At 46.0% G+C, this 21,990-nt stretch overlaps 7 protein-coding genes across 7 annotated transcripts; 4 read left to right on the forward strand and 3 right to left on the reverse strand.

Moving 5' to 3' along the window:
• The first annotated feature begins 271 nt into the window (after nucleotides 1-271).
• V8C40DRAFT_258457 (glycoside hydrolase family 18 protein) lies at nucleotides 272-2,433 on the forward strand. Its single transcript, XM_083218727.1, has 5 exons — nucleotides 272-849; nucleotides 982-1,087; nucleotides 1,140-1,700; nucleotides 1,763-2,098; nucleotides 2,153-2,433. The coding sequence occupies exons 1-5, from the start codon at nucleotides 698-700 to the stop codon at nucleotides 2,240-2,242; spliced, it is 1,245 nt and encodes a 414-aa protein (XP_083067505.1). The 5' UTR covers nucleotides 272-697; the 3' UTR covers nucleotides 2,243-2,433.
• A 5,406-nt stretch (nucleotides 2,434-7,839) lies between these two features.
• On the forward strand, nucleotides 7,840-9,799 carry V8C40DRAFT_131576 (uncharacterized protein). The gene is made up of 3 exons (XM_083211064.1): nucleotides 7,840-8,079; nucleotides 8,212-8,785; nucleotides 8,850-9,799. The coding sequence occupies exons 1-3, from the start codon at nucleotides 7,937-7,939 to the stop codon at nucleotides 9,585-9,587; spliced, it is 1,455 nt and encodes a 484-aa protein (XP_083067506.1). The 5' UTR covers nucleotides 7,840-7,936; the 3' UTR covers nucleotides 9,588-9,799.
• Nucleotides 9,800-9,900: 101 nt separating this feature from the next.
• On the reverse strand, nucleotides 9,901-10,938 carry V8C40DRAFT_278298 (uncharacterized protein; the record flags this gene model as incomplete). The annotated part of the gene is made up of 1 exon (XM_083221051.1): nucleotides 9,901-10,938. One exon carries the CDS (start codon nucleotides 10,936-10,938, stop codon nucleotides 9,901-9,903), a length of 1,038 nt encoding a protein of 345 aa, XP_083067507.1.
• A 1,704-nt stretch (nucleotides 10,939-12,642) lies between these two features.
• V8C40DRAFT_258462 (HAD-like protein) lies at nucleotides 12,643-13,657 on the forward strand. The gene has a single exon (XM_083218728.1). It carries the CDS (start codon nucleotides 12,757-12,759, stop codon nucleotides 13,534-13,536), a length of 780 nt encoding a protein of 259 aa, XP_083067508.1. The 5' UTR covers nucleotides 12,643-12,756; the 3' UTR covers nucleotides 13,537-13,657.
• Nucleotides 13,619-15,197, reverse strand: V8C40DRAFT_278300 (fungal specific transcription factor domain-containing protein; the record flags this gene model as incomplete). Its single annotated transcript, XM_083221052.1, has 2 exons — nucleotides 13,619-14,476; nucleotides 14,529-15,197. 2 exons carry the CDS (start codon nucleotides 15,195-15,197, stop codon nucleotides 13,619-13,621), a joined length of 1,527 nt encoding a protein of 508 aa, XP_083067509.1.
• A 2,799-nt stretch (nucleotides 15,198-17,996) lies between these two features.
• Nucleotides 17,997-18,502, forward strand: V8C40DRAFT_131589 (uncharacterized protein). The gene is made up of 2 exons (XM_083211065.1): nucleotides 17,997-18,248; nucleotides 18,300-18,502. The coding sequence occupies exons 1-2, from the start codon at nucleotides 18,065-18,067 to the stop codon at nucleotides 18,401-18,403; spliced, it is 288 nt and encodes a 95-aa protein (XP_083067510.1). The 5' UTR covers nucleotides 17,997-18,064; the 3' UTR covers nucleotides 18,404-18,502.
• A 732-nt stretch (nucleotides 18,503-19,234) lies between these two features.
• Nucleotides 19,235-20,969, reverse strand: V8C40DRAFT_283996 (sugar porter family MFS transporter; the record flags this gene model as incomplete). The annotated part of the gene is made up of 4 exons (XM_083222067.1): nucleotides 19,235-19,365; nucleotides 19,447-20,404; nucleotides 20,469-20,569; nucleotides 20,624-20,969. 4 exons carry the CDS (start codon nucleotides 20,967-20,969, stop codon nucleotides 19,235-19,237), a joined length of 1,536 nt encoding a protein of 511 aa, XP_083067511.1.
• Nucleotides 20,970-21,990: the final 1,021 nt, after the last annotated feature.

The raw sequence follows: 21,990 nt of genomic DNA on the forward strand, positions 1-21,990 counted from the left end.
GGGCATGAGTTACTGAACTGAACTGGTCGCATGAGAGGAATCTAGGTATCAAGCCCCTCTGGGGGCGTGAGACAGACAGGCAGCGGGTTTGGCACTCCTACCTTACAAAAGCAGCGTGGCCTCAAACGCCTCACGATGCTAGAGCTCCCTGATTGAGTCTAGACTGCTGGTCTTGGTAGCCGAATTACCGATCCGTGTAGCAGCAATCCAGGAACGCGAGATCCACGCAGCCAATCGCCTTCGTCGCCAGTTCTTCATTGAGAAGCTGAGTCGGCTCTCCCATTCTCTGTGTCGACGACGGGTGGTCCGTCACTTGATCCTTCATCTGCTTCTAGCGGGATGCCGTCCACGCGATTGAGGGCCGACATGTAACGTCTCACTTCCCCCATTGGATGCAGCGCCCAGATTAGACAAGGCATTTTGGAATGATGAGGAAACGGGGAGTGAGGCCATCATAAAACGAATTTGGACAAGTTTCCCGATTCATTATGCTCTTTGATGATGTTTAAATACACCTTGTCATTCCCTCTGTCGATGGTTTCTTTCTTGAGTCTCAACAGGAGCTTCTTCACCACCACAACATCCACCACGGATATCGCAAGATCCTAGACGGGTCTGTCCTTTCCTTCTGCTCGATTTGGTCATCTTCTTCGTATATATACTATATCTTTTGTGTACATATCGCTATACATACAACATGTTCTTCTCAAAGGTCGCATGTGGCGCTGGCCTCCTTGCCAGCCTCGTCTCAGCCGCTCCCAGCCCGATCGCTCGCCGACAAGCACCAGGTGCTCTAAATGTCGTTTACTACGGTCAGAACGGAGGTGGGACGGTCGAGAATAACGATTTGTGAGTTCTTTTGAAGCGTATTGTGCAGCTATTTACATGTGGTTACGGGGAGATGCCATAAATATCCGGAGGGCGGCCTAGACACTCGGAGCGAGAAGAACGTCAAACCTTTAATCTAACACGCTTCTATAGGACTGCTTACTGTACTCCAACCTCTGGAATTGACGTCATCGTCCTTTCATTCCTTTTCCAATGGGGAAATGGAGCGACCGCCTTGGGTGGTACTATCGGTCAATCTGTGAGACACCTCGTTCGCCGTCTGGTCGCGGCACATACTGATCAGATTATAGTGTGGAATTTCTACCTCCGGTCAGCCTCAGAACTGTGATGCTTTGACTGCAGCCATCACACATTGCAAGAGTGTCGGTGTCAAGATGATCCTGTCTCTGGGCGGTGCTAGTGCTTTCTCTTCATTCGCAAGTGCCGACGCAGCTTCACAGGCTGGTCAGTACCTGTGGAATGCTTATGGAGGAGGTTCCGGTGTCACCAGACCTCTTGGAAACAATATTATGGACGGATTCGATCTGGATATTGAGAGCAACCCGGGTGGAAACAACATTTTCTACGCTTCTCTTGTCAACACTCTTCGATCCAACTTCGCCAGCGATCCCGCCCACAAATATGTCATCACCGGTGCTCCCCAGTGCCCTATCCCCGAACCCAACATGGGGGAAATCATCAGTAACGCGCAGTTCGATTATTTGTGGATACAATTCTACAACAACAACGACTACGCACCTGATCCCTGCTCTCTTGGTCTTCCTGGAGACGCTCCATTCAACTACAACAACTGGACTTCGTACATCGCAAACACCCCGTCCAAGAACGCTAAGCTGTTCGTTGGTGTTCCTGTAAGTCATTATTTTTGCTCTTAAATATGTCTATATGTCGAAAATTCTGACAAAATATCCAGGCTGCTCCTCTGGCGGCAAACGGTGGTCCGGGTGGTGCCGTCTACTATGCCACTCCTTCACAGTTGGCTACCATCGTCAACGATGTCAAGGGTAACTCCAACTTTGGAGGTATTATGATGTGGAGTGCTGGTTTCTCTGATTCCAACGTCAACGACGGCTGCAACTATGCCCAGGAGGCCAAGAACATCCTGGTGAAGGGAACTCCTTGCTCTGGCAGCCCCATCTCCGTTTCTCAGTCGGCAACGCCTCCAGCAACCGTAACCTCCAGCAGTGCACCTGGATCCTCCGCGACTCCTCCTCCTTCAGGCGGTGGCTCAGTCCCTCAATGGGGCCAAGTAAGTTCTTGACCACTCCTAGATTGACCGTGTTGTCTAACGAGAGTATCGCAGTGTGGCGGCGAAGGATATACCGGCCCAACTCAGTGCGTTTCGCCTTTCAAGTGCGTGGCCACTTCTGAATGGTGGTCTCAGTGCGAGTAAATGGAATCATAACTCAATTCAGACCTTCCTACGTGGTACTCCTTATTCGACTGGGAGTGACCAGCCTCTTTTTTCACTACATGTATATATTTTGATGAGAATTCTGTTTGCCAGCATGACTATGCCTACAAAAACACGTGGTTACCTAGGTGCCTATCTGTATATAAAATGATAAACTCAAAACAATGAGAGAAACAAATCTACGTTCTTTCCTTCATCATGCTGTGAAACACCCGTAACAAACACGGAAAACTTCATGTACTCAAGGGAGGCTTTGGGCGGTCGGATCGAGGCTATTAGGGCAATTTTGGTGGGTAGTAATATGTAACTTAGTATGGTCAACCTATCGGCACAATCCAACTAACGAGTTGCATGTCAGTGGCGATGAGGTCTTCTTCCTCCCTTGCAAATTTGAGCATCTTCTCTTCAATGCTCTTGGGAATATTGGATCGTATGTACAAGGTAGTAGTGCCGGGCTTTTGAGCCAGACCAGTCCCGATAGTCCAAAGCAAGATCCCCATTCCCTCCCCGCCTCTTCCCTGGGCATCTGCAGCACCTGCAATATCATTTAGGTCAAAGTTCGACTCTGCTTCAAACTTCCCTGTGATACCATGTACGTCTCTGGAAAATACGCGCGGAGGAGTTCGCGGATGTCCTGGTTCATCTCGAGTCAAGTGGCGAGGACACTTGTGGTAACCTCATCACCATCAGTAGACAACAAAGTCGCCAGTCCCTCGCGATTGATGCAGCAGTACGACCTAGTCACATTATCAGTCATTGTTGAGCGGAAAACGTCGTGACAACATATACCAACCCGTTGACTGTACTCTTCCATCTAGCGGAGTTGACAAGAACGCCTGCCATAGCGTTTCTGCGATCAATCTATGAAGTAGTTACCTCTCGGTGACTGATGCAGCCAGTGCAACCTAGTCAAACAATAAGCTATCATCAAATAAAGAACACAATGAATGACATAGCAATTCGAGAGTGTATTATTCGATTCCGCCATGATCCATCGGTGGAAGATTGAATTGATGCCGTGCATCACGTTTCGCACATTGGTGTCCTGTCTCTTGACTTGAGTGTGGTCACTATGGATGGACGTGACCGGGAGCTCCGAGTTGTACATAAAGTCGCCAAGCGTGCAGCATCTCGGCGAATGTTGGTAAAACCCATGAGGAGAAAATGAATGCGTGCCGGCTGGTTCGGACAGCTCGTGTCGACTTGAGTGCAATCTCTGTGAATGGACGTTATGGGGAGCTTGATGCAGTGTGGACAATCGTTGAGTGTGTTGCTATCCTGGTGCGAACATTGCAGATCCAGGCATGGCAACGGCGAAATCAGAACACGAGCGGCTTTGTAGGCCATTCGAGTCCCACAGCTTTACATGTACCTTCGTACTGCAAAGTCCGAAGCGCATTCAACTCTAAAGTTACACGAGCGGAACCAACAGCTGTCAAAAGTGTTCCAAGTGCATTCACGCGTTTCCCCAACGACGCGCGTCTCCTCGATTCATTTCAACACATCCTCAGTAGCAACTGGCCTGTTGAGCAATGCCCGTCATCATATGCGCTCGACCATTCTTTCTTCGGCCATAATTAGTTCTCAGCAGCCCTCAGCATCACGCCCGAGCGTGTTTTCTACATTCCCAATCAATAAGTATGTCCGCTTCCCACACTTTCGCAAACAATGCGCTACCGTCCTTTTCTGCCAAATGAAATGCTGATGATTATTTGTACGAATCAGAATCTAATTTCCAAGTGACTTTAACCACAATCCCCACGAAACTACACGAGTTGCACCGCTCGCGAAGCTAGCATCATGTGCTGGGCTTCACTTGCGACACTCCTCTTGCATTACGACCACGTTCTCCATCATGTTTTGAGTCAAGTTGAACGAGTTAAATCTATTGCTTTTGACTATATAGTCATTGCAGCCTGGAATGGCAACGGTCACATCTGCCAGCCCACCCATGAGTACGACAGCCCGCATTTGAAGGCTTTCAGGTCGATTACCTGAAGACGAAGACCGGTTCGCTTCTCCTCCTGCTCCAGATAGACCAAGCCTGCCGCCTTTCACCACCGGGTCAATGACCAATGTTTGTTTTGCTTGAGGATGCAAACTCTTCCATTTACCGGTGGAAAGTTGGCATGACGGTGTTTGTCTTTCATTGACATTGACTCTGTTCAAGAATACAATAGGCGTTTTGGTAGTGGCTTTGACTTTTGCGCTGTCAAGAGCGTCGACGTTGTCCAAGGCCATATCCAGCGAATTGAATGCCTCCAGAGCTTCCTCATAAGGACACCACGACACAACAATGACATTGAACTTTCGACATATCAAGTCTTGACAACCTCACCATTTCCAGGTGAAAATCCCGTCTTTGTGTCATTCAGCTTGAGTGTCATCGGACGAAGAACCGACTTTTCCTGGTATTCCCGACTCCAAATCAAAAGATGGCCATACCCACCATCCTGCAGCACTACGGTGTGACTGGTGTTGCTCAAACAGGTATGTCTATATTCTTTCCAGTGTGGCTGCAGTATCTAACGTTTTACAAACCTCAAGCATAGCCAACTCTCTCATTCCATTTTCAGTAAGCCCATCAGCACGCGGGCGCAACTTTGCACCTCTCTTCAACCACTTGCCTTTTTCGACGCCCTTGACGATGGGACTATGGAGCCGCTTGTCGTTGTCGTCGCTCTACGTTTTCTCAGACCCCGGAGAGGAGGTTACATCCATTCTCAGCAAGCTCGTGAGTAGGCTGTTGCAATTGCGTACCTATTGCCCTTGACAATGGAAACGCAGAGCCAGTTGGTGTCGTTGCTCCCACTCGTGGTTGGCCGGGCGCATCTTCAAACATGGCAGAAAGCTTTACTACCGACCTCTCGTTTAGCCTTGTCTTGTGCATGGATGAATTACAATCCGCGGACTTTCAGCCTCCTCAAATCGCAGCATGAGCTGCTAGTTGTTGTCTTCGCCCCCATTCCCAACTTGGCTGTGCACATCTTCAAACAGACCAGAAAGCTCTGCTACCGATCCATGATTTGATCCTGTGCGGTGTACCCAGGAACTCCAACTCTTCGATAGCCCGGTCTCCTCACATCCCAGGATGAGTGAATTTGGGATACCCGTCCTTCAGAACCTCTTACTGTCGTCGTCGCTCCCACTCGCGAGTTGACTGTGCAAATCTTCAGCGATGTTAGAAAGCTTTGTAACCATGTTTATGGAGAAACTCCAATCCGCGAATAGTTCAGCATCCTCCCAACCAATCCACAAGACGGAAACTTGGACCCTATGGTGTTCCGTCGCACGGCCCAGGCAGGTCGGCGATGGATGGGTCGCAAGTTAGGTCGATTTTGGACGCAATCCTACGAAACCGGTTCTCGTTGTCGACGATCCCACCAGCCGCCACTTGGCTGTATAGATTTTCAAAGAGGCCAGAAAACTGTGATGCCGCGCTGTGTATGGAATAACTTCAGCCTTCGAGCAGCTCAGCTTCCTTTGAACCAATGGTCAAGACGGAAACGCAATGCTTATTCGCTATACAACCCGGGTTCGCAGAACTTTGGTCGCTAAACCACTAGGACCCCCTATCGTTGTCAACGCCCTCACTCGCGAGTTGCCTCAAAGAACCCAGGAGATCCGCTACTAATTCCTGGGGTTTTTAACCTTGTAATCTTTCCAGAGAATCTCCCGTACGTTAACAGCTCAGCCTCCTCCGACGTGATTCGTGAAGTGTAAATGTGGTTGGTCAACCTGAGATGGCAATACTCTCATTTACTAATAGAGCAATAACTGATCGATTGGCTTTTAGATACAAGAACAATGGTGATAGTAAGGTTGCTTTCGCGTTTCGAAGGTCACACTTCGAATCTCTATTCATCGTTAGACTTTGCTTTATACGGTCCGCGGCAGACGAGATGCGACAATTCAGTATCCAGATTACAGATGTATGGGAAACTGTATGGGAATCTTTGGACAGCTATGATGGGGCAGGCTGCCCGATACTCCTACCTGAACAAAGATGTTCTGGTGCCTTAATCACAACGGCTCCAATATTAAGTGCTTATAGCTACTCAGGTATTCGGCGTGATTCACGTAGCGGCTCACCTTACCTCCGAACGGTGAGACAACAATTCCTTGCTCATGACCATTTCGTTGTTGCCTCTTTCGAGGGGCCGTATCTGTAGCGGCCGAGGGGCTAACCCACTCGGCCAGGCGGGGCTTTGTGTCACCCCGCCGGTTGTATCTGCCTTTCGGCGATAAAGGAGCGAATTATTTTGATATATATAGATGACTAGCACGATGCATAGGTTACAAACTCATGAACATAAGCTGATTTCCCAAGTTAATTGTAGACTGAGTGACATGGATATCTGTTGCAAAGCCTCCCGTCAAGGCGCTTGCAATGTTCATGCGATCAAGTTGGAAAACCAGCAAACCGAGGAAGAGAAGTGGCAACACGGTCATGTCTACTCTTGTACAAAGTTAGAAGGTTCTTCAAACGTCTCAAGGGAGGATATATTCAATGTACTTTGTACGAACTCTCAACTCGTCAGCCAAGTTCCATTCTGGCTGCTCTTCTCCTCTAAGCGATACATCGGAATCTTCTTGTAGCGTATTATTTGCGAAGCTGCCTTGCTGCTTCTCTTCTCGTTTTTCACTCATTTTCGATGACACGGTTTACTAACGGCTGCAGGAAATTGATGTTACACGAAGTGGCTAGGTAGAATGCTACCATGGGGGCAAACGCATTGCAAATGTAGGTACGAGCATATGCATGATGATCTCGGATCTATTTAAGAACATACATAAGTCAAAAAGACGAACATAGTCCAAAGGCCATGGCACTGAACATCAAATATTCAATCGTCACCAATAACGGCGTAGCGTCTCTTTGCGTAATCGCCAATTATGGCGTGCTAGAAGATATACCCGATTCTCTCTAGATGGCCAAGGTGTGATGATGGAGATCTTACTAGTGACCTTTTGGATAATGGTGGGCTGGCAAAATATCTTTGGGATGGCACTTAAGACCATCTAGACGGTCTTTATTACATTTGTCATAATTTAGTAAATGGTGAAGGCATTTAACCTGGATATCTGAAATCTCTATCGTTAGACTCATCTGTGATAAGGTTTCCCGCCACTCCATGATGAGGAAAGCCAAACTCTTTGATAGGTAATTACTGGCCAATCGATGCATATACTGTTCCTGATTTTGCTCACATTCATCTAATTTTTCTATTTAGCAGGATTCCTACTAAACAATATTCGTACGACGCCTGTCTCGTGGGGGAGCATCTCTGCTGATCGTTGCATCTCAATGCCGAGCACTAGTGAGCTCCAGCTTAGAGGCTATCAGATTGCGTGATGGAACCCACCATTTGCGCAATGCCGGCAGATCGACCCGCGCAACAAGCAAAACAAGCAAATCTAGACTTTGGAATCAGTTGGTTCAGTAATTAGACTTATTGCGGCGCGTGCGGCATATGCGGCAGGTTGGAGATAACCGAAAATGTTATTAACTTTATTACATGCCATAATCCACCATGGAATCTAAATCATCAATTACCCCAGTTTCTTCCCTGTGTGGCAGTTCAAGACTTGTCATTTTTCATTCCTTTTTTAAAACTGAGATCTAGATGCGAATCTTAGAGTTTCCAACTGAACAAATTACCTCCAGCTAAAATGACGGGCAGTGTTCCAGTACGACGAGTAGCCGTCATTGGCGCTGGGCCAGCAGGTGCTATTGCCATTGACGCCCTTGCTCAGGAGAAGGCATTCGATATCATTCGTGTCTTTGAACGCCGAGAGCGTGCTGGAGGATGCTGGTACGTTCATAGTATTTCACTGCCCCTCAGCAAGTACAGCTGCTTTCCCCTAGAGAAAATACAACCCCTACTGGGGTGAAGTTTTCAGATAGGTGGAATGATACTTATCTGTTAATGTTAACTTAACACTAGGATAGATGATGCATCGCGGCCTCCTACGCTGTCCAACTTCACTGCATTGGCAAGCCGTACAGCAGATACTCCGTTGGCCATTCCAAAAACTCTCCCAGCCCAAACACAGATATCAAGCCAGCCTCGGTTTTCAGAGTCATCAGTCTACCCGTATCTTGAAACTAACATAGACCATCTGCCCATGGAATTCAGTCAAGAACCAATTCCAGAGGAGCGTAGTGAGCTCTCAATATCTAATCACGGACCAGATACTCCATTCAGAAAGTGGGATGTTATTCAGAGATATGTTCAACGTCTTGTTGATAGAAGAGGCTATAGTGATTTCGTTTCTTACAACACCACCGTGGAAAAGGTAGAAAAGATTGGTACCGAGTGGAAAGTTGTATTGCGCAAAAGTGGGCAGCGCAGCGATTACTGGTGGGTAGAATGGTTTGATGCTGTTGTTATCGCGAGCGGCCATTTCTGGGTACCCTATATTCCTCCGATTGAAGGATTGGAGGCATTCGAGAAAGCAAGGCCGGGAAGTGTAATCCACAGTAAACACTTTCGCGGCCGGGAGCCATTTACAGGCAAGGTAAGTCATAAGCTATCCAGGAGTAGAATTATCCTCGAAAGAGAGTCTAAGGTTTTCTCTCTAGCGCGTCGTTGTCGTTGGAGCATCCGTCTCCGGAGCTGATATCGCCTTCGATCTTGTCAATACGGCACAAACCCCAGTACACGCCATCACGATTGGACACACCATCAATGGATATTTTGGAGGAGAGGCTTTTAATCATCCCAAAATAAGGAACCATCCGTCAATTGCTCGAGTGGAAGGCAGAACTGTTCATTTAGTGGATGGAAACTCGATTGCCAATGTCGATTACATCGTTTTCAGCACAGGCTACAGCTGGTCTATGCCTTTCCTCCCCGATGTTCCGGTCCGCAATAATCGGGTGCCAGATCTATACCAGCATGTTGTTTGGCAAAACGATCCAACCTTGCTTTTCGTCGGAGCCGTTGCAGCGGGTTTGACATTTAAAGTATTCGAATGGCAAGCGGTTCTAGCAGCACGACTTCTCGCAGGACGAGCTACGCTGCCACCAGTTGAGGAGATGCGAAGATGGGAAACCGAGAGGATCAAAGTGCGCGGAGATGGCGTCAAATTCACACTGATATTTCCTGACTTCGAAGACTATTTTGAAACACTAAGAGAGTTAGCTGGAGAAGGAGAGGAAGGGAAAGGGCCCAAGCTTCCAAAGTTTCAGAGAGAATGGGTAAGAGCCTTTCTCGATGGACATGAACGACGAAAGGCCATGTGGAAACGACTAAACGAAAAGGCTCAAAATGAATTGAGTGCTACCAAAGAAGTCAACTTCGAGAAAGCGCGGCTCTAAACCTATTAATTACGCGGATCATTTACTTGGATTAGAAGAGTCGGCGCATGTCTCTCTTGGTCTAAAGATGTACATAACCGGAATTGCTCATTAAGAAAATGGATAGAAAAGTATACAAAGAAATCGTATTGCCAAGTGGAATATTGACAATCCATACTACGCCATGTTCTCGGTCACACTGGTTGTTCATATCTTGCCTAAGCGAATCTCAGTATACTGTTTCTTGATAGCAGATTTCTCGCCTCAACATTTGGGACCGTTGTTTTCACAGATAACTGTAGAGTAAGAGAATCACGTTTCTGTATTTGATGATTTAATAGTCTGCTACAGTGCTTTTAATAGTTTCTTCAAGATTGGTCCAACCATGTCCGGCAAACCGCTTAAGCAAGTCTTCTGCCCGCCCATTGGTCACGATGCTGAGATCGCGCGGTAGATTCGGAATATCGTCTATAAATTTCTTGCTTGGATAGAGCTTCCTAAAGGCGGCCAAGATGTCATTCCAATTATATGGATAAGCGAACGTAAAGAGCCTCTCATTGTTCACGTCTTTGTACAATAGCGCAGCAACATGAACAATAGCGTCGTCGACAATGTTGATGTAGTATTGCGGCGGCTGGCTTCGCACGCCTTCTTCACCATCAAATCCATTCCAAAGGGCGCGGATCCAACCCAGAGTACTGTGATATTTCTGGTGGTGTTTGTCAACAACAGGACCGAAGTTGGCGTTCGGTAAGACGGTGTTAAGAACAAATTTTGGGTTGTTTTCGCGAACCCATTTCCATGCCTCTTTTTCTCCTTGAGTCTTACTAGCATAGTAGACGTCCAAGAGACGTTCAAACCCTTCATATGGTGGTGGCGCCCATGCTGCAGTTATGGCCTCTTCGTTCCAAGTATTAGAGTCGATGGTAAAGACTTTTCCTGGCTTTGGAGCCGTGCAGGCGCCGGACGAGGAAGTGAGAATGAAGCGCTTCATTTTAGGTTCTTTAGCAGCAGACTGAAGTGCGCCTACAGTCCCTTGAATAACAACTGGTATCGCAGCATTGGGATCTGCATTCTCCATCACTGGTGTGGCTGTGTGAATGAATCCAGAGGCACCCTTCACAGCTTCGTCAAAACCACCGCTGGCTGCCATATCTGGTACTTCAACCAGCTCAATTTTTCCGGGACCGTAGATATTGGAGAAGTGATCAATTAACCAGCTGTTCTTTTTCACGTCGCGAACGGTACCACGAACGATGTAGCCCGCTTTGATAAGTTGGTCCACGATGTGGCTCGCTATGTTCCCATTTGCCCCCGACACTACAACAGTAGAGCCAACGGGAATAGCAGGTTCGACGTCCAGGTGTGACATGATTAGACCTTCAATGAAAAACCGAGTCTGGATTGGTTTATTGAATGCAATGGGTTTTAATCAAGGTATGTAGCTCAAGTGCTTCATGGCAATGGCGAGGGAAAAGACCACCCTTATATACCCTTCAAATACTCAATGTATAGGCAAAGCTACTCTCCCCGCACAGAATTTCACTACGTGTTTAGTCCGTAGAGAATCCAATAGGAAAGTTCGGAACCAATGCACCATTATGAGCATGAGTGACGCAAGAACCTTCTTCAAACGCTCTCCTGACAGTGAACGTTGCAACTGAGCCTCTTTAAAAGATGAACTTACGTCAACGATTCATTCTACGATAATCTTGCATTATTAATCCCTTTTTCTTTGCCTAGTTTATGTTGAGAATCTTCTCTGAATGACCAAGGAGACTTGATCTTTGGCATCAACTGGATGTTCCGTAACAATGACAAAAGAGATATGGCCCTAGTCGCCCAAACTGTGATGCTTCATGCGGGGTAGAAAACGCGGGCATAGTTGCCAATTTATATAGAGTTAATCATGGAAATGGAGGTATGATGGTCACTTCTGCATCTTATCAGCATATTTTAGTCAAATCTTAGCTTAAAAGTGTCATTTTGGCAGGGCGTTCGCAATTCCTTCGGGCATAATGATGGGTCGGCCATTTCGTTGCACGGAAAGAGGATAACCCAGGCCGCGCCCATCAGAGCACCGATGACGTTGATTTAGGCATATTACCTGTCAATTGCATTCCACGTGGCTTGCTCACTTCTTCGAGCATTCTTTACTGGAACTTCATCGGATTCTGCCGATAATAGTTCACCTATTAGACACACTTGCCACACCTAAGTTATCTGATTGCCGAAGGTTGGCTTCTAACCAATTCCAAAATCGGCACCTCTGCTTCTATTGGTTCACTATTAAGGGTGAATCAAAGCTGTCGCACGTTACACGTAGATTATCCTGAATCATAGGCACGTAGACCCGCGATACTGCGCCGCGTTTTTGGCTCTTGCTCCATGACGAACAGAAATGTAATATACACCAATCTCGCTTGTAATTATATTAAATGCTATACGATGATAGAGACGTACTATACTTCGTAGAGATGAAATGAACGATGCTGCCGACAATTATGTGGGCAAGCATGCATCTTGGTCTACCCATACTTCAGCCTTGGAATCTTTAAAGTGGAGAGATAGAACTTGGCGTATCAGCTGCTGACTCATGCCACGTTGATTGGGATAATTTTATAGAGTACGGTGTATTGGCTATAAGAATTTATACTCGGATATTCCCTTCGGGTAACGCTTCCTACTACAACCAAGAGGGATATCCGATGAGGCTGCCTCGTAGGCACATATAGACCAAATCCACCACACTGTACGGCATTATGGAGTACATACCGTGCTGGGAGACTACGACTAATAACACAGGAAGCGGGGGTGGTCGTGCATTAGCGTCCGGCATATTTGGACTGGATCTCGTCGTAGGCTGCCCTTTTTGTTGGAGAGAGGATTCTGGCCTCCACTTTCTAGATTACACCAAGACAGTCTAACCGGAAGAATACGCCAAGGACGGAGCATTATTGTCTAGATCCGTAGACGATAAGTCTGTGAATAACTTATCTGCACCTCGTAAGCCGTCCAGAATTACCTACGACGAAGTTTGGAGCAGTATGAATTAGTATATAGTATCGAAAAGTACAGATAATTCTTAGTAGATGGTCTCCGCATTTTTCTCTATATAATAGACATGAGAATCCCGCTTTGTTTCCACTGAAACACAAGAACCTCTTGCGTCCTTGAAGAACATCTCAAAATGGCCTCTTTTGACCTCACGTCGTACAAAGCCCTGTCATTCGACATATATGCAACTCTAATTGACTGGGAATCTGGAATCTTTCAGCAATTTCTTCCATTGCTGGGGAAACTCCCCAAGGACCATCCACTATGGGACAAAAGCTTGGCTGATCTCCGAACCCATCTACTCAAACAATATTCGATCCATGAACATAAGCTGGAAGTTCAGTATCCAGACGAAAAATATTCAATCTTGCTGAGCAAAGTATATGAAAATGTTGCTGCAGATATAGGAATATCTGTAACCCGGGAGGAGGCGGAAGCATTTGGCGGAGCCATCGGGCAATGGCCAGCTTTCGCGGACACTGTGGCAGCCATGCAGAAGCTGGGCAAATACTATAAACTAATTGCGTTGAGCAATGTTGATAAAGTATCATTTGGAAACACTTTGAAGAATGGCTTGAACGGGGTCAAATTCGATGCCATCTACGTCGCTGAGGATATTGGCACCTATAAGCCAAACCCAAACAACTTCAATTATCTTGTCGAACATGCACGCCAAGATTTCGGCATTGAGAAAAGTGATATCTGCCATACGGCCCAGAGTCTCACATTTGACCTCATCCCAGTTGCATCTCTGGGCTTTCGCTCCGGGGTTTGGATCTCCCGTGGAGGTGGTAGTATGGGCATGGGGGATTTGGAGGCCGTAAAGGACAAGGTTAACATTGGGGCAACATATGAAACATTGGGAGATATGGCAACAGCTGTCGAGGCAGCTTTTAGTAAAATAAAGAATTAAATTAGGTTGTGTATTTGAATAAGAAATGCCATACAACCGCTTTACCATAAACTTCTATAGACAAAAGAAGAAGAACTCCGATTTACAGAAGTAAAAGATCAAACCCTAATCTTCGTTGGACTGCTTTCCAGTCTTTTATCACTTGATCTGGATGCAAACCATTGGCAGCTGCTTCTTCAGAGCGTTCATGCCATATTTGATGAAGAAGTTTTCTAGCTATCAAGCGATTTTGCATTCCAAGTTGGCTCGATATCGCTAGCCACTGTTCGACCATCAATTGATCTTCCTCTTCAGTAGCTTCGGTGGCAGCAATGAAGATTGGCCACATGGATATCGAGCCTCCTCGCATGCGGATGAACGTCATAGCATCTTCAAGGACAGATTTGACATATTTCCGAACCCCTCGCGGGGGAACTTTGAGGATAGCTTGGTGTAGATATATGAGTGTTGCGGTGCGAAAAAGGCGGAGATGTAGGCAGTCTAGAAACTTGTGCTGCTGCGCTTCTGGCAGCGACTCCAGGACAATATCGCGCTCTGGAATATCGAGATCCATATCAATGTTGTTATTATTGAGAGGTGATAACTCAACAAGGCATGACTGAATCAAATTACCAAGGTTATCAGGGATATCGCCGAGCGCGACTTTTTCCGCAAAAAGTCTTATTGACGAAATGGTTCTTAAAACATCGCAGCTTGCACCTATGGTGTACCCGAAATTTTGGCGCGACGCGACGCTGTCTAACAGAATATCTGTTATCGACGATCGACCGTAGGGTTTGACATTGACTGTCTGTGATATTTCGAATGAGAGCGCAAGGCTTTGGGATATTACCCAAGAGTGCGTGGATCGGGTCCATGGCTTTTGCTGAACAAAGTGGGTGACAAAGCCTCCGACACCGTCAAAGTGATTCCTCCAAGCCACTGAGCCACGTGCATTGCCCTGGCCAGGAAAATAAGTTAACCTTCTTATTATGAATTAGTAGGAGACTCACCTCGGATATCATAAGCGTATATAAAGTAGCAGCGCATGCATCATATTCCGTTTCCTTTGTGGCATTCAAGCTCTTACTCAGCTCTCTTAATGAAGCTCCATAATGCTTCAAGGCGACAGATTCCCTTTGGCGGTGGGATTCTGGGTTGCCCTTTTGTAGATTGGATATATTGAAAGCTGACTGAGCTAATATCCCATGATACAAAGCGCGTGAAGCTGGAGAAGTATCCTGAAGTGCTGTGGAGGGATACACTGATTTCCACGGATTCTCGGTGCTGTCCACGGGAATCATCAGAGGCGCTATCCACGTCACGTAGTGATAAAACATCATGGCCTCATCTTTCGGCATCGATAAAAACCCGGTGATTGTAGGTGTCAGTGATGGTGATAGAGAGTTGTCACTTTCATTAAACGGTGATGAGAACCTGTTCGATGAAGAAAATGGCGATAGGGACTCGACAGATCGATATCTCAACGACGATACGTCAGTAGTAGGGCTGTCCGATACCGGGCGTTTATTGAATCGGGCAATTCTGAATACTGTGAATGGACTTGAGGATGACTTGCGCTGGGAAAATGCCGGATCAATGTCGTCCATGGCGTCGATCAAGCGCTGTAGTTGCCCTTCGTTTAAGATTGGCCTGCCACGCCATGTTTGTTCGAAATCCATGCTCCGGCGACAATATGGCGGGTATGTGCCTGTTTTGGGATCTACCCAAACCAATTCGATTCCGTAGCCTTCGCACTGAATCTTGTGCTTTTTGCACGGGTTACATGGCGGGCCAATGCCATTACACTTGACACGCCGCCGGCGACATGTCCAACAGGCGGAGAATGACCTGGTGACTTGCTTCCGGTTCCGTGTTGTCATCGTATTAGCGGCAGTAGCATACTCTCCAATCTAATGAGGTTCTCTTTACAAGGTTGAGAGACTTGGCGACGCGATGTCGAATGGGTATTGAAAGTTACTGAAGATGCCGGCGGATGTATGAGAGCGTGACAAGGAAGAAAAGGTAGAACTCGTCTTGAGACCGGCAGGCTGCAACCCCGCCGAGTATGCCCGCTAGATAGATAGGCACTGATGGTTACAGTATGTACGCCGTGCACAGTGACACATTCGGCCAGTTCCATCTGCAGGGTGTATGTACCCACCCAGCAAATTTGCATCGCGTGGCCCGTCTTCCATACTCGTACAGTGGCTTTTATAGTGAGTGGATATAAGCTAGATGAGTCTATCGGCGTCTGGTAGATTAATAAACTAAGGACTGAGACGGTCTACTTGCCAGGCAGAAATCCAAAGCGGCTTTAGAGGTTCGATAGTAGACAAATCATGCGTAACAAAAGAGAAGAAAAAGGTCAAAGATGTTGATCAGTTGAAAACTATGTGGCATCGAACATTGAATCTTTAAACTAGCCACACGGACGGAGGAGTTTTGGTTGCGGGGCATCGATGTACAGTGAGTGAGACGAAGCATGCGCAAGTGAAGTAAAGTTTAGCATCGCTCGCCATGCTAGATATCCAAGAACAACCATTCTTACAGGCTATTATTCGCATGCGCGTTAGCTTTTAATGTATATGAATAAACCATTAGAGAAAAAGCAGGCGTTCAGCAGACAATATAAGCAGCTAGTTACATGAAGTTGTGGGACGTGAATCCACTAGACGCGTAGCGCAACATTCGAATCGGCAGTTTTAGGCTCTCTACGGAGTAGGTAACCGGAGATTAAAAGTCAGTGATCGATCTTCACACCCTTTTGATCGACACAGAGGACTGGACTGTAAATTTCCTATTCGATTAAACAGATATCTGAAAATCTTCATGACTTCGACGCCTATCTAGTGTATGTTATCAGTCTGGATTGACTAGTCAGCTCCGAATACCTCCAATGGCTCTTGTCGCGAATACCTTGATATTTTTACTAACCATGTCACTTCTGAAACTCCTTTCTGTCTCCGCCAACACGATCACAAACCAGTTACCATCCACAAGTTATCATCATCGATAATTTTAGACTTTAATTTGTCTACGCTTGTATTAAGTCTCATTATTTGGGTACTACTGTGTGATGGTTCCAATGCATATGGGGTGCACTTAATGTTAGCATCATCAGAATTATACCTTCCTGGCCAAATCCAAGTTCATAAAATCATTAACCATGACCATGGACTTTTGAGTTCTGAAACGGTAGGCATTTCCTTTCGGTAGAGTTAGTAAAAGTTGAGCAGGGACTTCAAAGACTGCGAACGTCATGAGCTCTATACTCGAGGGAGCCCAAAGTTAGACAAAGCAGCAACTAGCTGTAGGTCCTTAGAAACCTACTTTGTGGTTTGTCTACTATGGGACCAGTGACGACCGTTAAAATATAGGCGTTGTAAAATTGCGTGTCATTAATTAGCCCATTGGATGAGGAGGAGGATTACTGAAACTGATACGTAATTTACGAGCTGACTTTCTTGACACTTAACACCAAGGTGACGTATTAAGCTGACGCTTCTGACAGTCATCATTTTCATCATGTGCTGTTACAATCTCAATAAGAATTCATGCTCATCTATATTTGTTTAACAGGCCCTACGCATTATGTAATGCTCAATTGATGGATGTTCGGATCCTGTAAAATCCTTGTACCCGGAAGGCTGACTTCTGCCGCTGCCGATCTCTGTGTAATAAATTTAGCGCTTATTTCAAGCAGGACGTAAACGATGCAACTAAGATTTAAGTAGTATTCTACGATTATTATGGCTTTATATAGAAGGACAGCTCATATTGTCGGGCGATCGGCCGCTCCTTAGTTGACAGATCAGAAAACTTACCTGCGTCTTTGAGTCCGAATTGGTATGCTTATTGTAGATCATTATTGGCATTACACAATGTCAAATTGGTTGTTTTAATCATGTAACTTCATTATAGCTGAGTTAATGAAATGTTATCATAGCCTCGCCGTTCTTAGGCGCAGTGAAACGGGCTATTAAAGAGCTGTTAACAATATTTAGAACATCTATGGTACTATAGTGGCACTGGGGATGTTCCGGACTTGAGAATTTAACTTGTTCGTGGTTTGTGACAGCTACATAACCAAGAATCCCGTGTGTACATACGGTCCTTCCGTCTTTCCATCCTGAGATATTTCATTGGTAACACATGATACAAGTTGAATAATCAGCACACCTCAGAGCAGAGACCTTCCCATTTGATACGTTGCAAAGATTATGCCAAGGAATTATAATACGTAATGCGTGGGGTGACTCGGTTTAATTGCTGTTTATGGCCTGTTAGGACAAGGGAAATCTCGTATCTCACTCTCAATGTTGTAAAACCAGAATGTAAGCCCATCCAATGGACGCAACAAGCCAACATAACGCGGACAATAATCAAACCAGAATGGAAATATGTACGAATCTATGGCAAGGTAAAAAGTATAAAGAGGCGTCGACGTCCGGTTGAGATAGTAGTCAATCTTGGAATAACAACAATCTTCTCAACAAGTTCAATTAACACACTTCAACTTAAACAAAACAAACTCCCTAACATCAATATGAAGTTCTTCGCCGTTGCTCTTCTCTTTGCCAGCTCTGCTATGGCCGGCCAAATCCTCTTTTGCAACCAGCAAGACTGTAGTGGCAGCTGCAGCTTCCAAAGCCCTGCCGGTGACGGAGCCTGCCACCAGCTTGGCGGTATTTCCAGTGCCAAAGCAACCCAAGTTGATGGTGGATGTAGCTGTAAGTCTAATTATACTGATAATTGCCATAACTTGTGTCTGATGTGCCTAGTCTCTGTCTACACCGACCCCAACTGCAGCGACTTCGCCACTACTGTTGGTCTTGACAGCTGTGTTGCTGCACCAATCCTGGGCTCTTTCTCTTACGACTGCTAAGCTGGAGCCAGTATTAACGACGCTACTAAGATTGTGTACTGCGTCAACATGAGAGTTTCAGAGAATAAAGAAGCAAAGGGGCTATATAGAGTTTACAACACATAAGTAGCTGCCAATACATCACTGTGCTTCATTCATGAAGAAATTACGTGCTGTCAACTATTATTACTCTCTATTTTTCAACATTAAATGATAGAGTTTACTTTTATTCTTGATATAACGGCAAAGAAGTGAGAGATAAGCAGTTGCCAATTCTCTTAGTGTTCTAAATGGTAAGGGTGAAGACAAACGGTGGTTCCATTATGAGGGGCGGCTGTCAAGGTGGTTAGCGCCATCTACCCAGGAAGTATGCTACTGCGCCGAGTGAATCTCACCAACCAAATCACGCCTTGGACGTAGCTTATACCGCTGGTTTACTTCTGGACGGAGCAGTCCATACTACATGAACGGTATATAACATGGAATATAGAGTTTACACAGTGGCGAAACTGACCACCAGATTGAGATGCTTGTTCTGGATACTCTCATTTATTCCATTTTGGCAGGGGATATCTGTCCATCGTTGAGTTGCTACAGTCGAGGTTATTAACAGAAGTCTGTTTTCTTATTGTGATGCCTCAGGATTAGTATATTCATTCAAAAAAGAGTGTGTGGCCAATACTCATTAGTTCTGCAATAATAATCACGTAGTTCATGTGACGTCGTATCAGGTGAGCCATTCATTTCGGCATCTATCTAAATGAAGCCATCGATAAGGATCAATATTTAAGACTCTTTCATCCAACCAACTACAATATCATTACTATTATCTTAAAAGTATATATGCTTTTGCTAAACTTCGTTCACTTCGTATTGTAGCTTGCCTTTGTCGGCTTCCTCCACTAATTCGTGCAGCCTATCAGCTTTTGGCAGAGTACTAGACTTCCAAGGCTTAACTCCACTAGCAAAGAGTTCGTCAATGTCTAGAAATGCATATTATTAGCGGTTTGTCATACGCTGAAAGTCATCATTCTTCAAGGAAATTTTGGTGGGATATCTCTCACCTTCAAGACTTCTCCTTTTAGTCTCCGGGAAGAAAAAGAACGCGTGGAGACATGCGACTACATTGAAAGTGCCGAAGATGATGAATGTCTTCCACTGGATGTTTTGAAATGCCGGAGGAGTGTAGTAATTGTTGGCGAAACCCAAAATCCAGTTGGCAGAAGTCGCGATAGAAACGGCCTTGCCTCTCAAGCGTATGGGATAAATTTCGGACGGATAGCACCACGAAATGGGGGCCCAGGTGAAGCTATATGTTGCAACAAGAAGATAAGTAAATGCAATGACGGCCGCCTTGGCTGATTTCGCGTCATCATTCATTGTCCAAGTCACCGCACTTGATCCATCAAAACCGCCGGGGACATAGTGACCATACTGTGCCATAACGCCAGCGGTAGAGTACAACCATATCATCATGAAGAAGGCCCCTCCGATAAGTGCAGGGCGCCGGCCAATTCGATCGAGAAACAAAATGGCCGGTAGAGTAAAGACGACATTGATGATGTACTGAACACTAGATGCAATGAGTTTGACATTTCCAGTAAGGCCAGCCATCTGGAAGATGTAGACAATGTAGTATAGCAAGGCATTGTTGCCACTCAGTTGCGTCCAGATATGGACAAATATTCCGTTCGAAATGCGATGGATGTTGTCAGGATGGATCAACTCAGCCCACTTCACTTCGCCCTGTGATTCCGAAACGGCCATTGATTCTCGGATTTCCGCATATTGGGCTTGTACAATTGGGGCTTGTTGATTGCCTTGTCCATGAACGCTGGCAAGTACATCGAGAGCCTCCTCCCATCTGTCTTGAGAGGCGAGCCAGCGGGGTGATTCAGGTATGAAAAATAAAGCAACGAACAGGACGAGAGCAGGGAACATTTGTACAGCCCAGGGCACACGGAACACCGCATCACTCTTTGTGTATTGGGTGCCGAAAGTGATGTAATACATGATAAGAGCCTATAATAATGAGCTTCGGTTTCGACTATTAGATGCTCAAGAATTTCGGCCGGTGTCCACTTACTCCCCAAGTGATACTCCATTGTTGGAAACTCAGAATGCGACCTCTAGTCTCTGGCCGGGACAGTTCGGCCAGGAATAAGGGCCCTGTGGATGTGAACATGCCTATACCAAAGTCAGCCTCATTAGCATTGTATGACAAGCATGAAACAAAATTACCAACTGCTCCACCACAAAGAAGCCTGCCGATTATTAACATGGCAATGTCAACGCTAGCCGTACATATAACGGCGCCGATGACAAATATGATGCATCCTGCCATCATAGTATATCTGCGACCGAATCTATCGACGACAAACATATTGACAAGGCATCCTAAGAATGATCCGCCGGAAATGCTGGCAGTGATACCACCCTGTTGATCAGCCGTTGGGCTGTCAAACTCTTCTTTAAACGGCTTGGTACTCAGGATCGCTGAAAGAGATGATATGTCAAAACCTTGCAGCAGGCCTCCAATGACAAGGAAGGCCGTGATGACATAGATGTTGCTGATCTTGTAAGCCATCTTGAGGATGTTTACTAAGTGCAACTGGAAGAGTTGCACGTAGAGGTATAAAGACTGTCAGGATAGTATTGCATGCATTTAATGCCAATGAGGGGAGAAATAACAATATAAGAGAAATCGCAACCGCCGATGCCGCCGCAATAACGAGCATGTGATATCTTTTCACGTTCAAAAGGAAAGCGAAGAAAGGGAAACTGAAGCTAAAAGTTTGCAAAAGGGTCGTCGGCCAGTTACTCCTCGCTACAAACAGCCTGAATATACCTCTCTGAATACCGAAAGCTTGAATGACGTTCACCTTATCCTGCATGCCTAGCTTAACACACAAGCTTATACATAGACCATAACGAGCATGGGGCATATTAAAGCGGCGAGATGTGGGGTTTCTCAGCCTGTATTCTCAATGTTAACGACATCTTCGGCACCAGGTTTCCGTGAAAACCGGGGTTATTCCCGCTCCGAGCTTCCTAGGATTGTCGCGACATATATACCATCTATCACGACATCTGTCGCCGTCTCACTATATCTGGCGATTTTTCAGGGTTTATTAACCCAAAACGGGATTTGACAGCGACATCCGACATTTTCTTTCGGCCGAGGAACGAATGACACTTGCAAAATCGAGCCTACAAGTCTTGGCAGCGCCAACCTGACATTAGTTCTGCTATTAGCTACGTCTTTAAGCCCGAAAGAAGCTTGTTGACTCCATCACAACTACGCTAATTATCTAGCAAGACGGAACATCGCAAAACAAAAAATCCTTGGCAGCGGCTTTTCGGCACCAGACTATTGCCCTGACTGTCAGAATAACTACGGACGTGATGCGGTGTATAGGTAATTCGAAGTGCGTGGATGCTGATATGCTATCTTCAGACTGGGATAGTTAGCGCGATTGAAATGATGCAATTCACGCTATATAGCCTTGATATCAAGGGGTCTTGGGTTTTAGAAGCAGATACGGCACATCGGACATGACACTACAAATGAAGTTTTCACGAATGGACTAAGTTGATGGCTACAGCGC

This window comes from Trichoderma camerunense (genome assembly GCF_050948025.1).
Source record: "Trichoderma camerunense strain CBS 138272 chromosome Unknown V8C40scaffold_28, whole genome shotgun sequence".
Lineage (NCBI taxonomy): Eukaryota > Fungi > Ascomycota > Sordariomycetes > Hypocreales > Hypocreaceae > Trichoderma > Trichoderma camerunense.

Coding starts and splice junctions, on each gene's coding strand:
- V8C40DRAFT_258457 (XM_083218727.1), top strand. CDS start 698: ATGTTCTTCTCAAAGGTCGCATGTGGCGCTGGCCTCCTTGCCAGCCTC. Junction 1,088..1,139: donor GTGGTACTATCGGTCAATCT/GTGAGACACCTC, acceptor ATCAGATTATAG/TGTGGAATTTCTACCTCCGG. Junction 2,099..2,152: donor CAGTCCCTCAATGGGGCCAA/GTAAGTTCTTGA, acceptor AGAGTATCGCAG/TGTGGCGGCGAAGGATATAC.
- V8C40DRAFT_131576 (XM_083211064.1), top strand. CDS start 7,937: ATGACGGGCAGTGTTCCAGTACGACGAGTAGCCGTCATTGGCGCTGGG. Junction 8,080..8,211: donor GAGCGTGCTGGAGGATGCTG/GTACGTTCATAG, acceptor ACTTAACACTAG/GATAGATGATGCATCGCGGC. Junction 8,786..8,849: donor GGGAGCCATTTACAGGCAAG/GTAAGTCATAAG, acceptor TTTTCTCTCTAG/CGCGTCGTTGTCGTTGGAGC.
- V8C40DRAFT_258462 (XM_083218728.1), top strand. CDS start 12,757: ATGGCCTCTTTTGACCTCACGTCGTACAAAGCCCTGTCATTCGACATA.
- V8C40DRAFT_131589 (XM_083211065.1), top strand. CDS start 18,065: ATGAAGTTCTTCGCCGTTGCTCTTCTCTTTGCCAGCTCTGCTATGGCC. Junction 18,249..18,299: donor AGTTGATGGTGGATGTAGCT/GTAAGTCTAATT, acceptor TGATGTGCCTAG/TCTCTGTCTACACCGACCCC.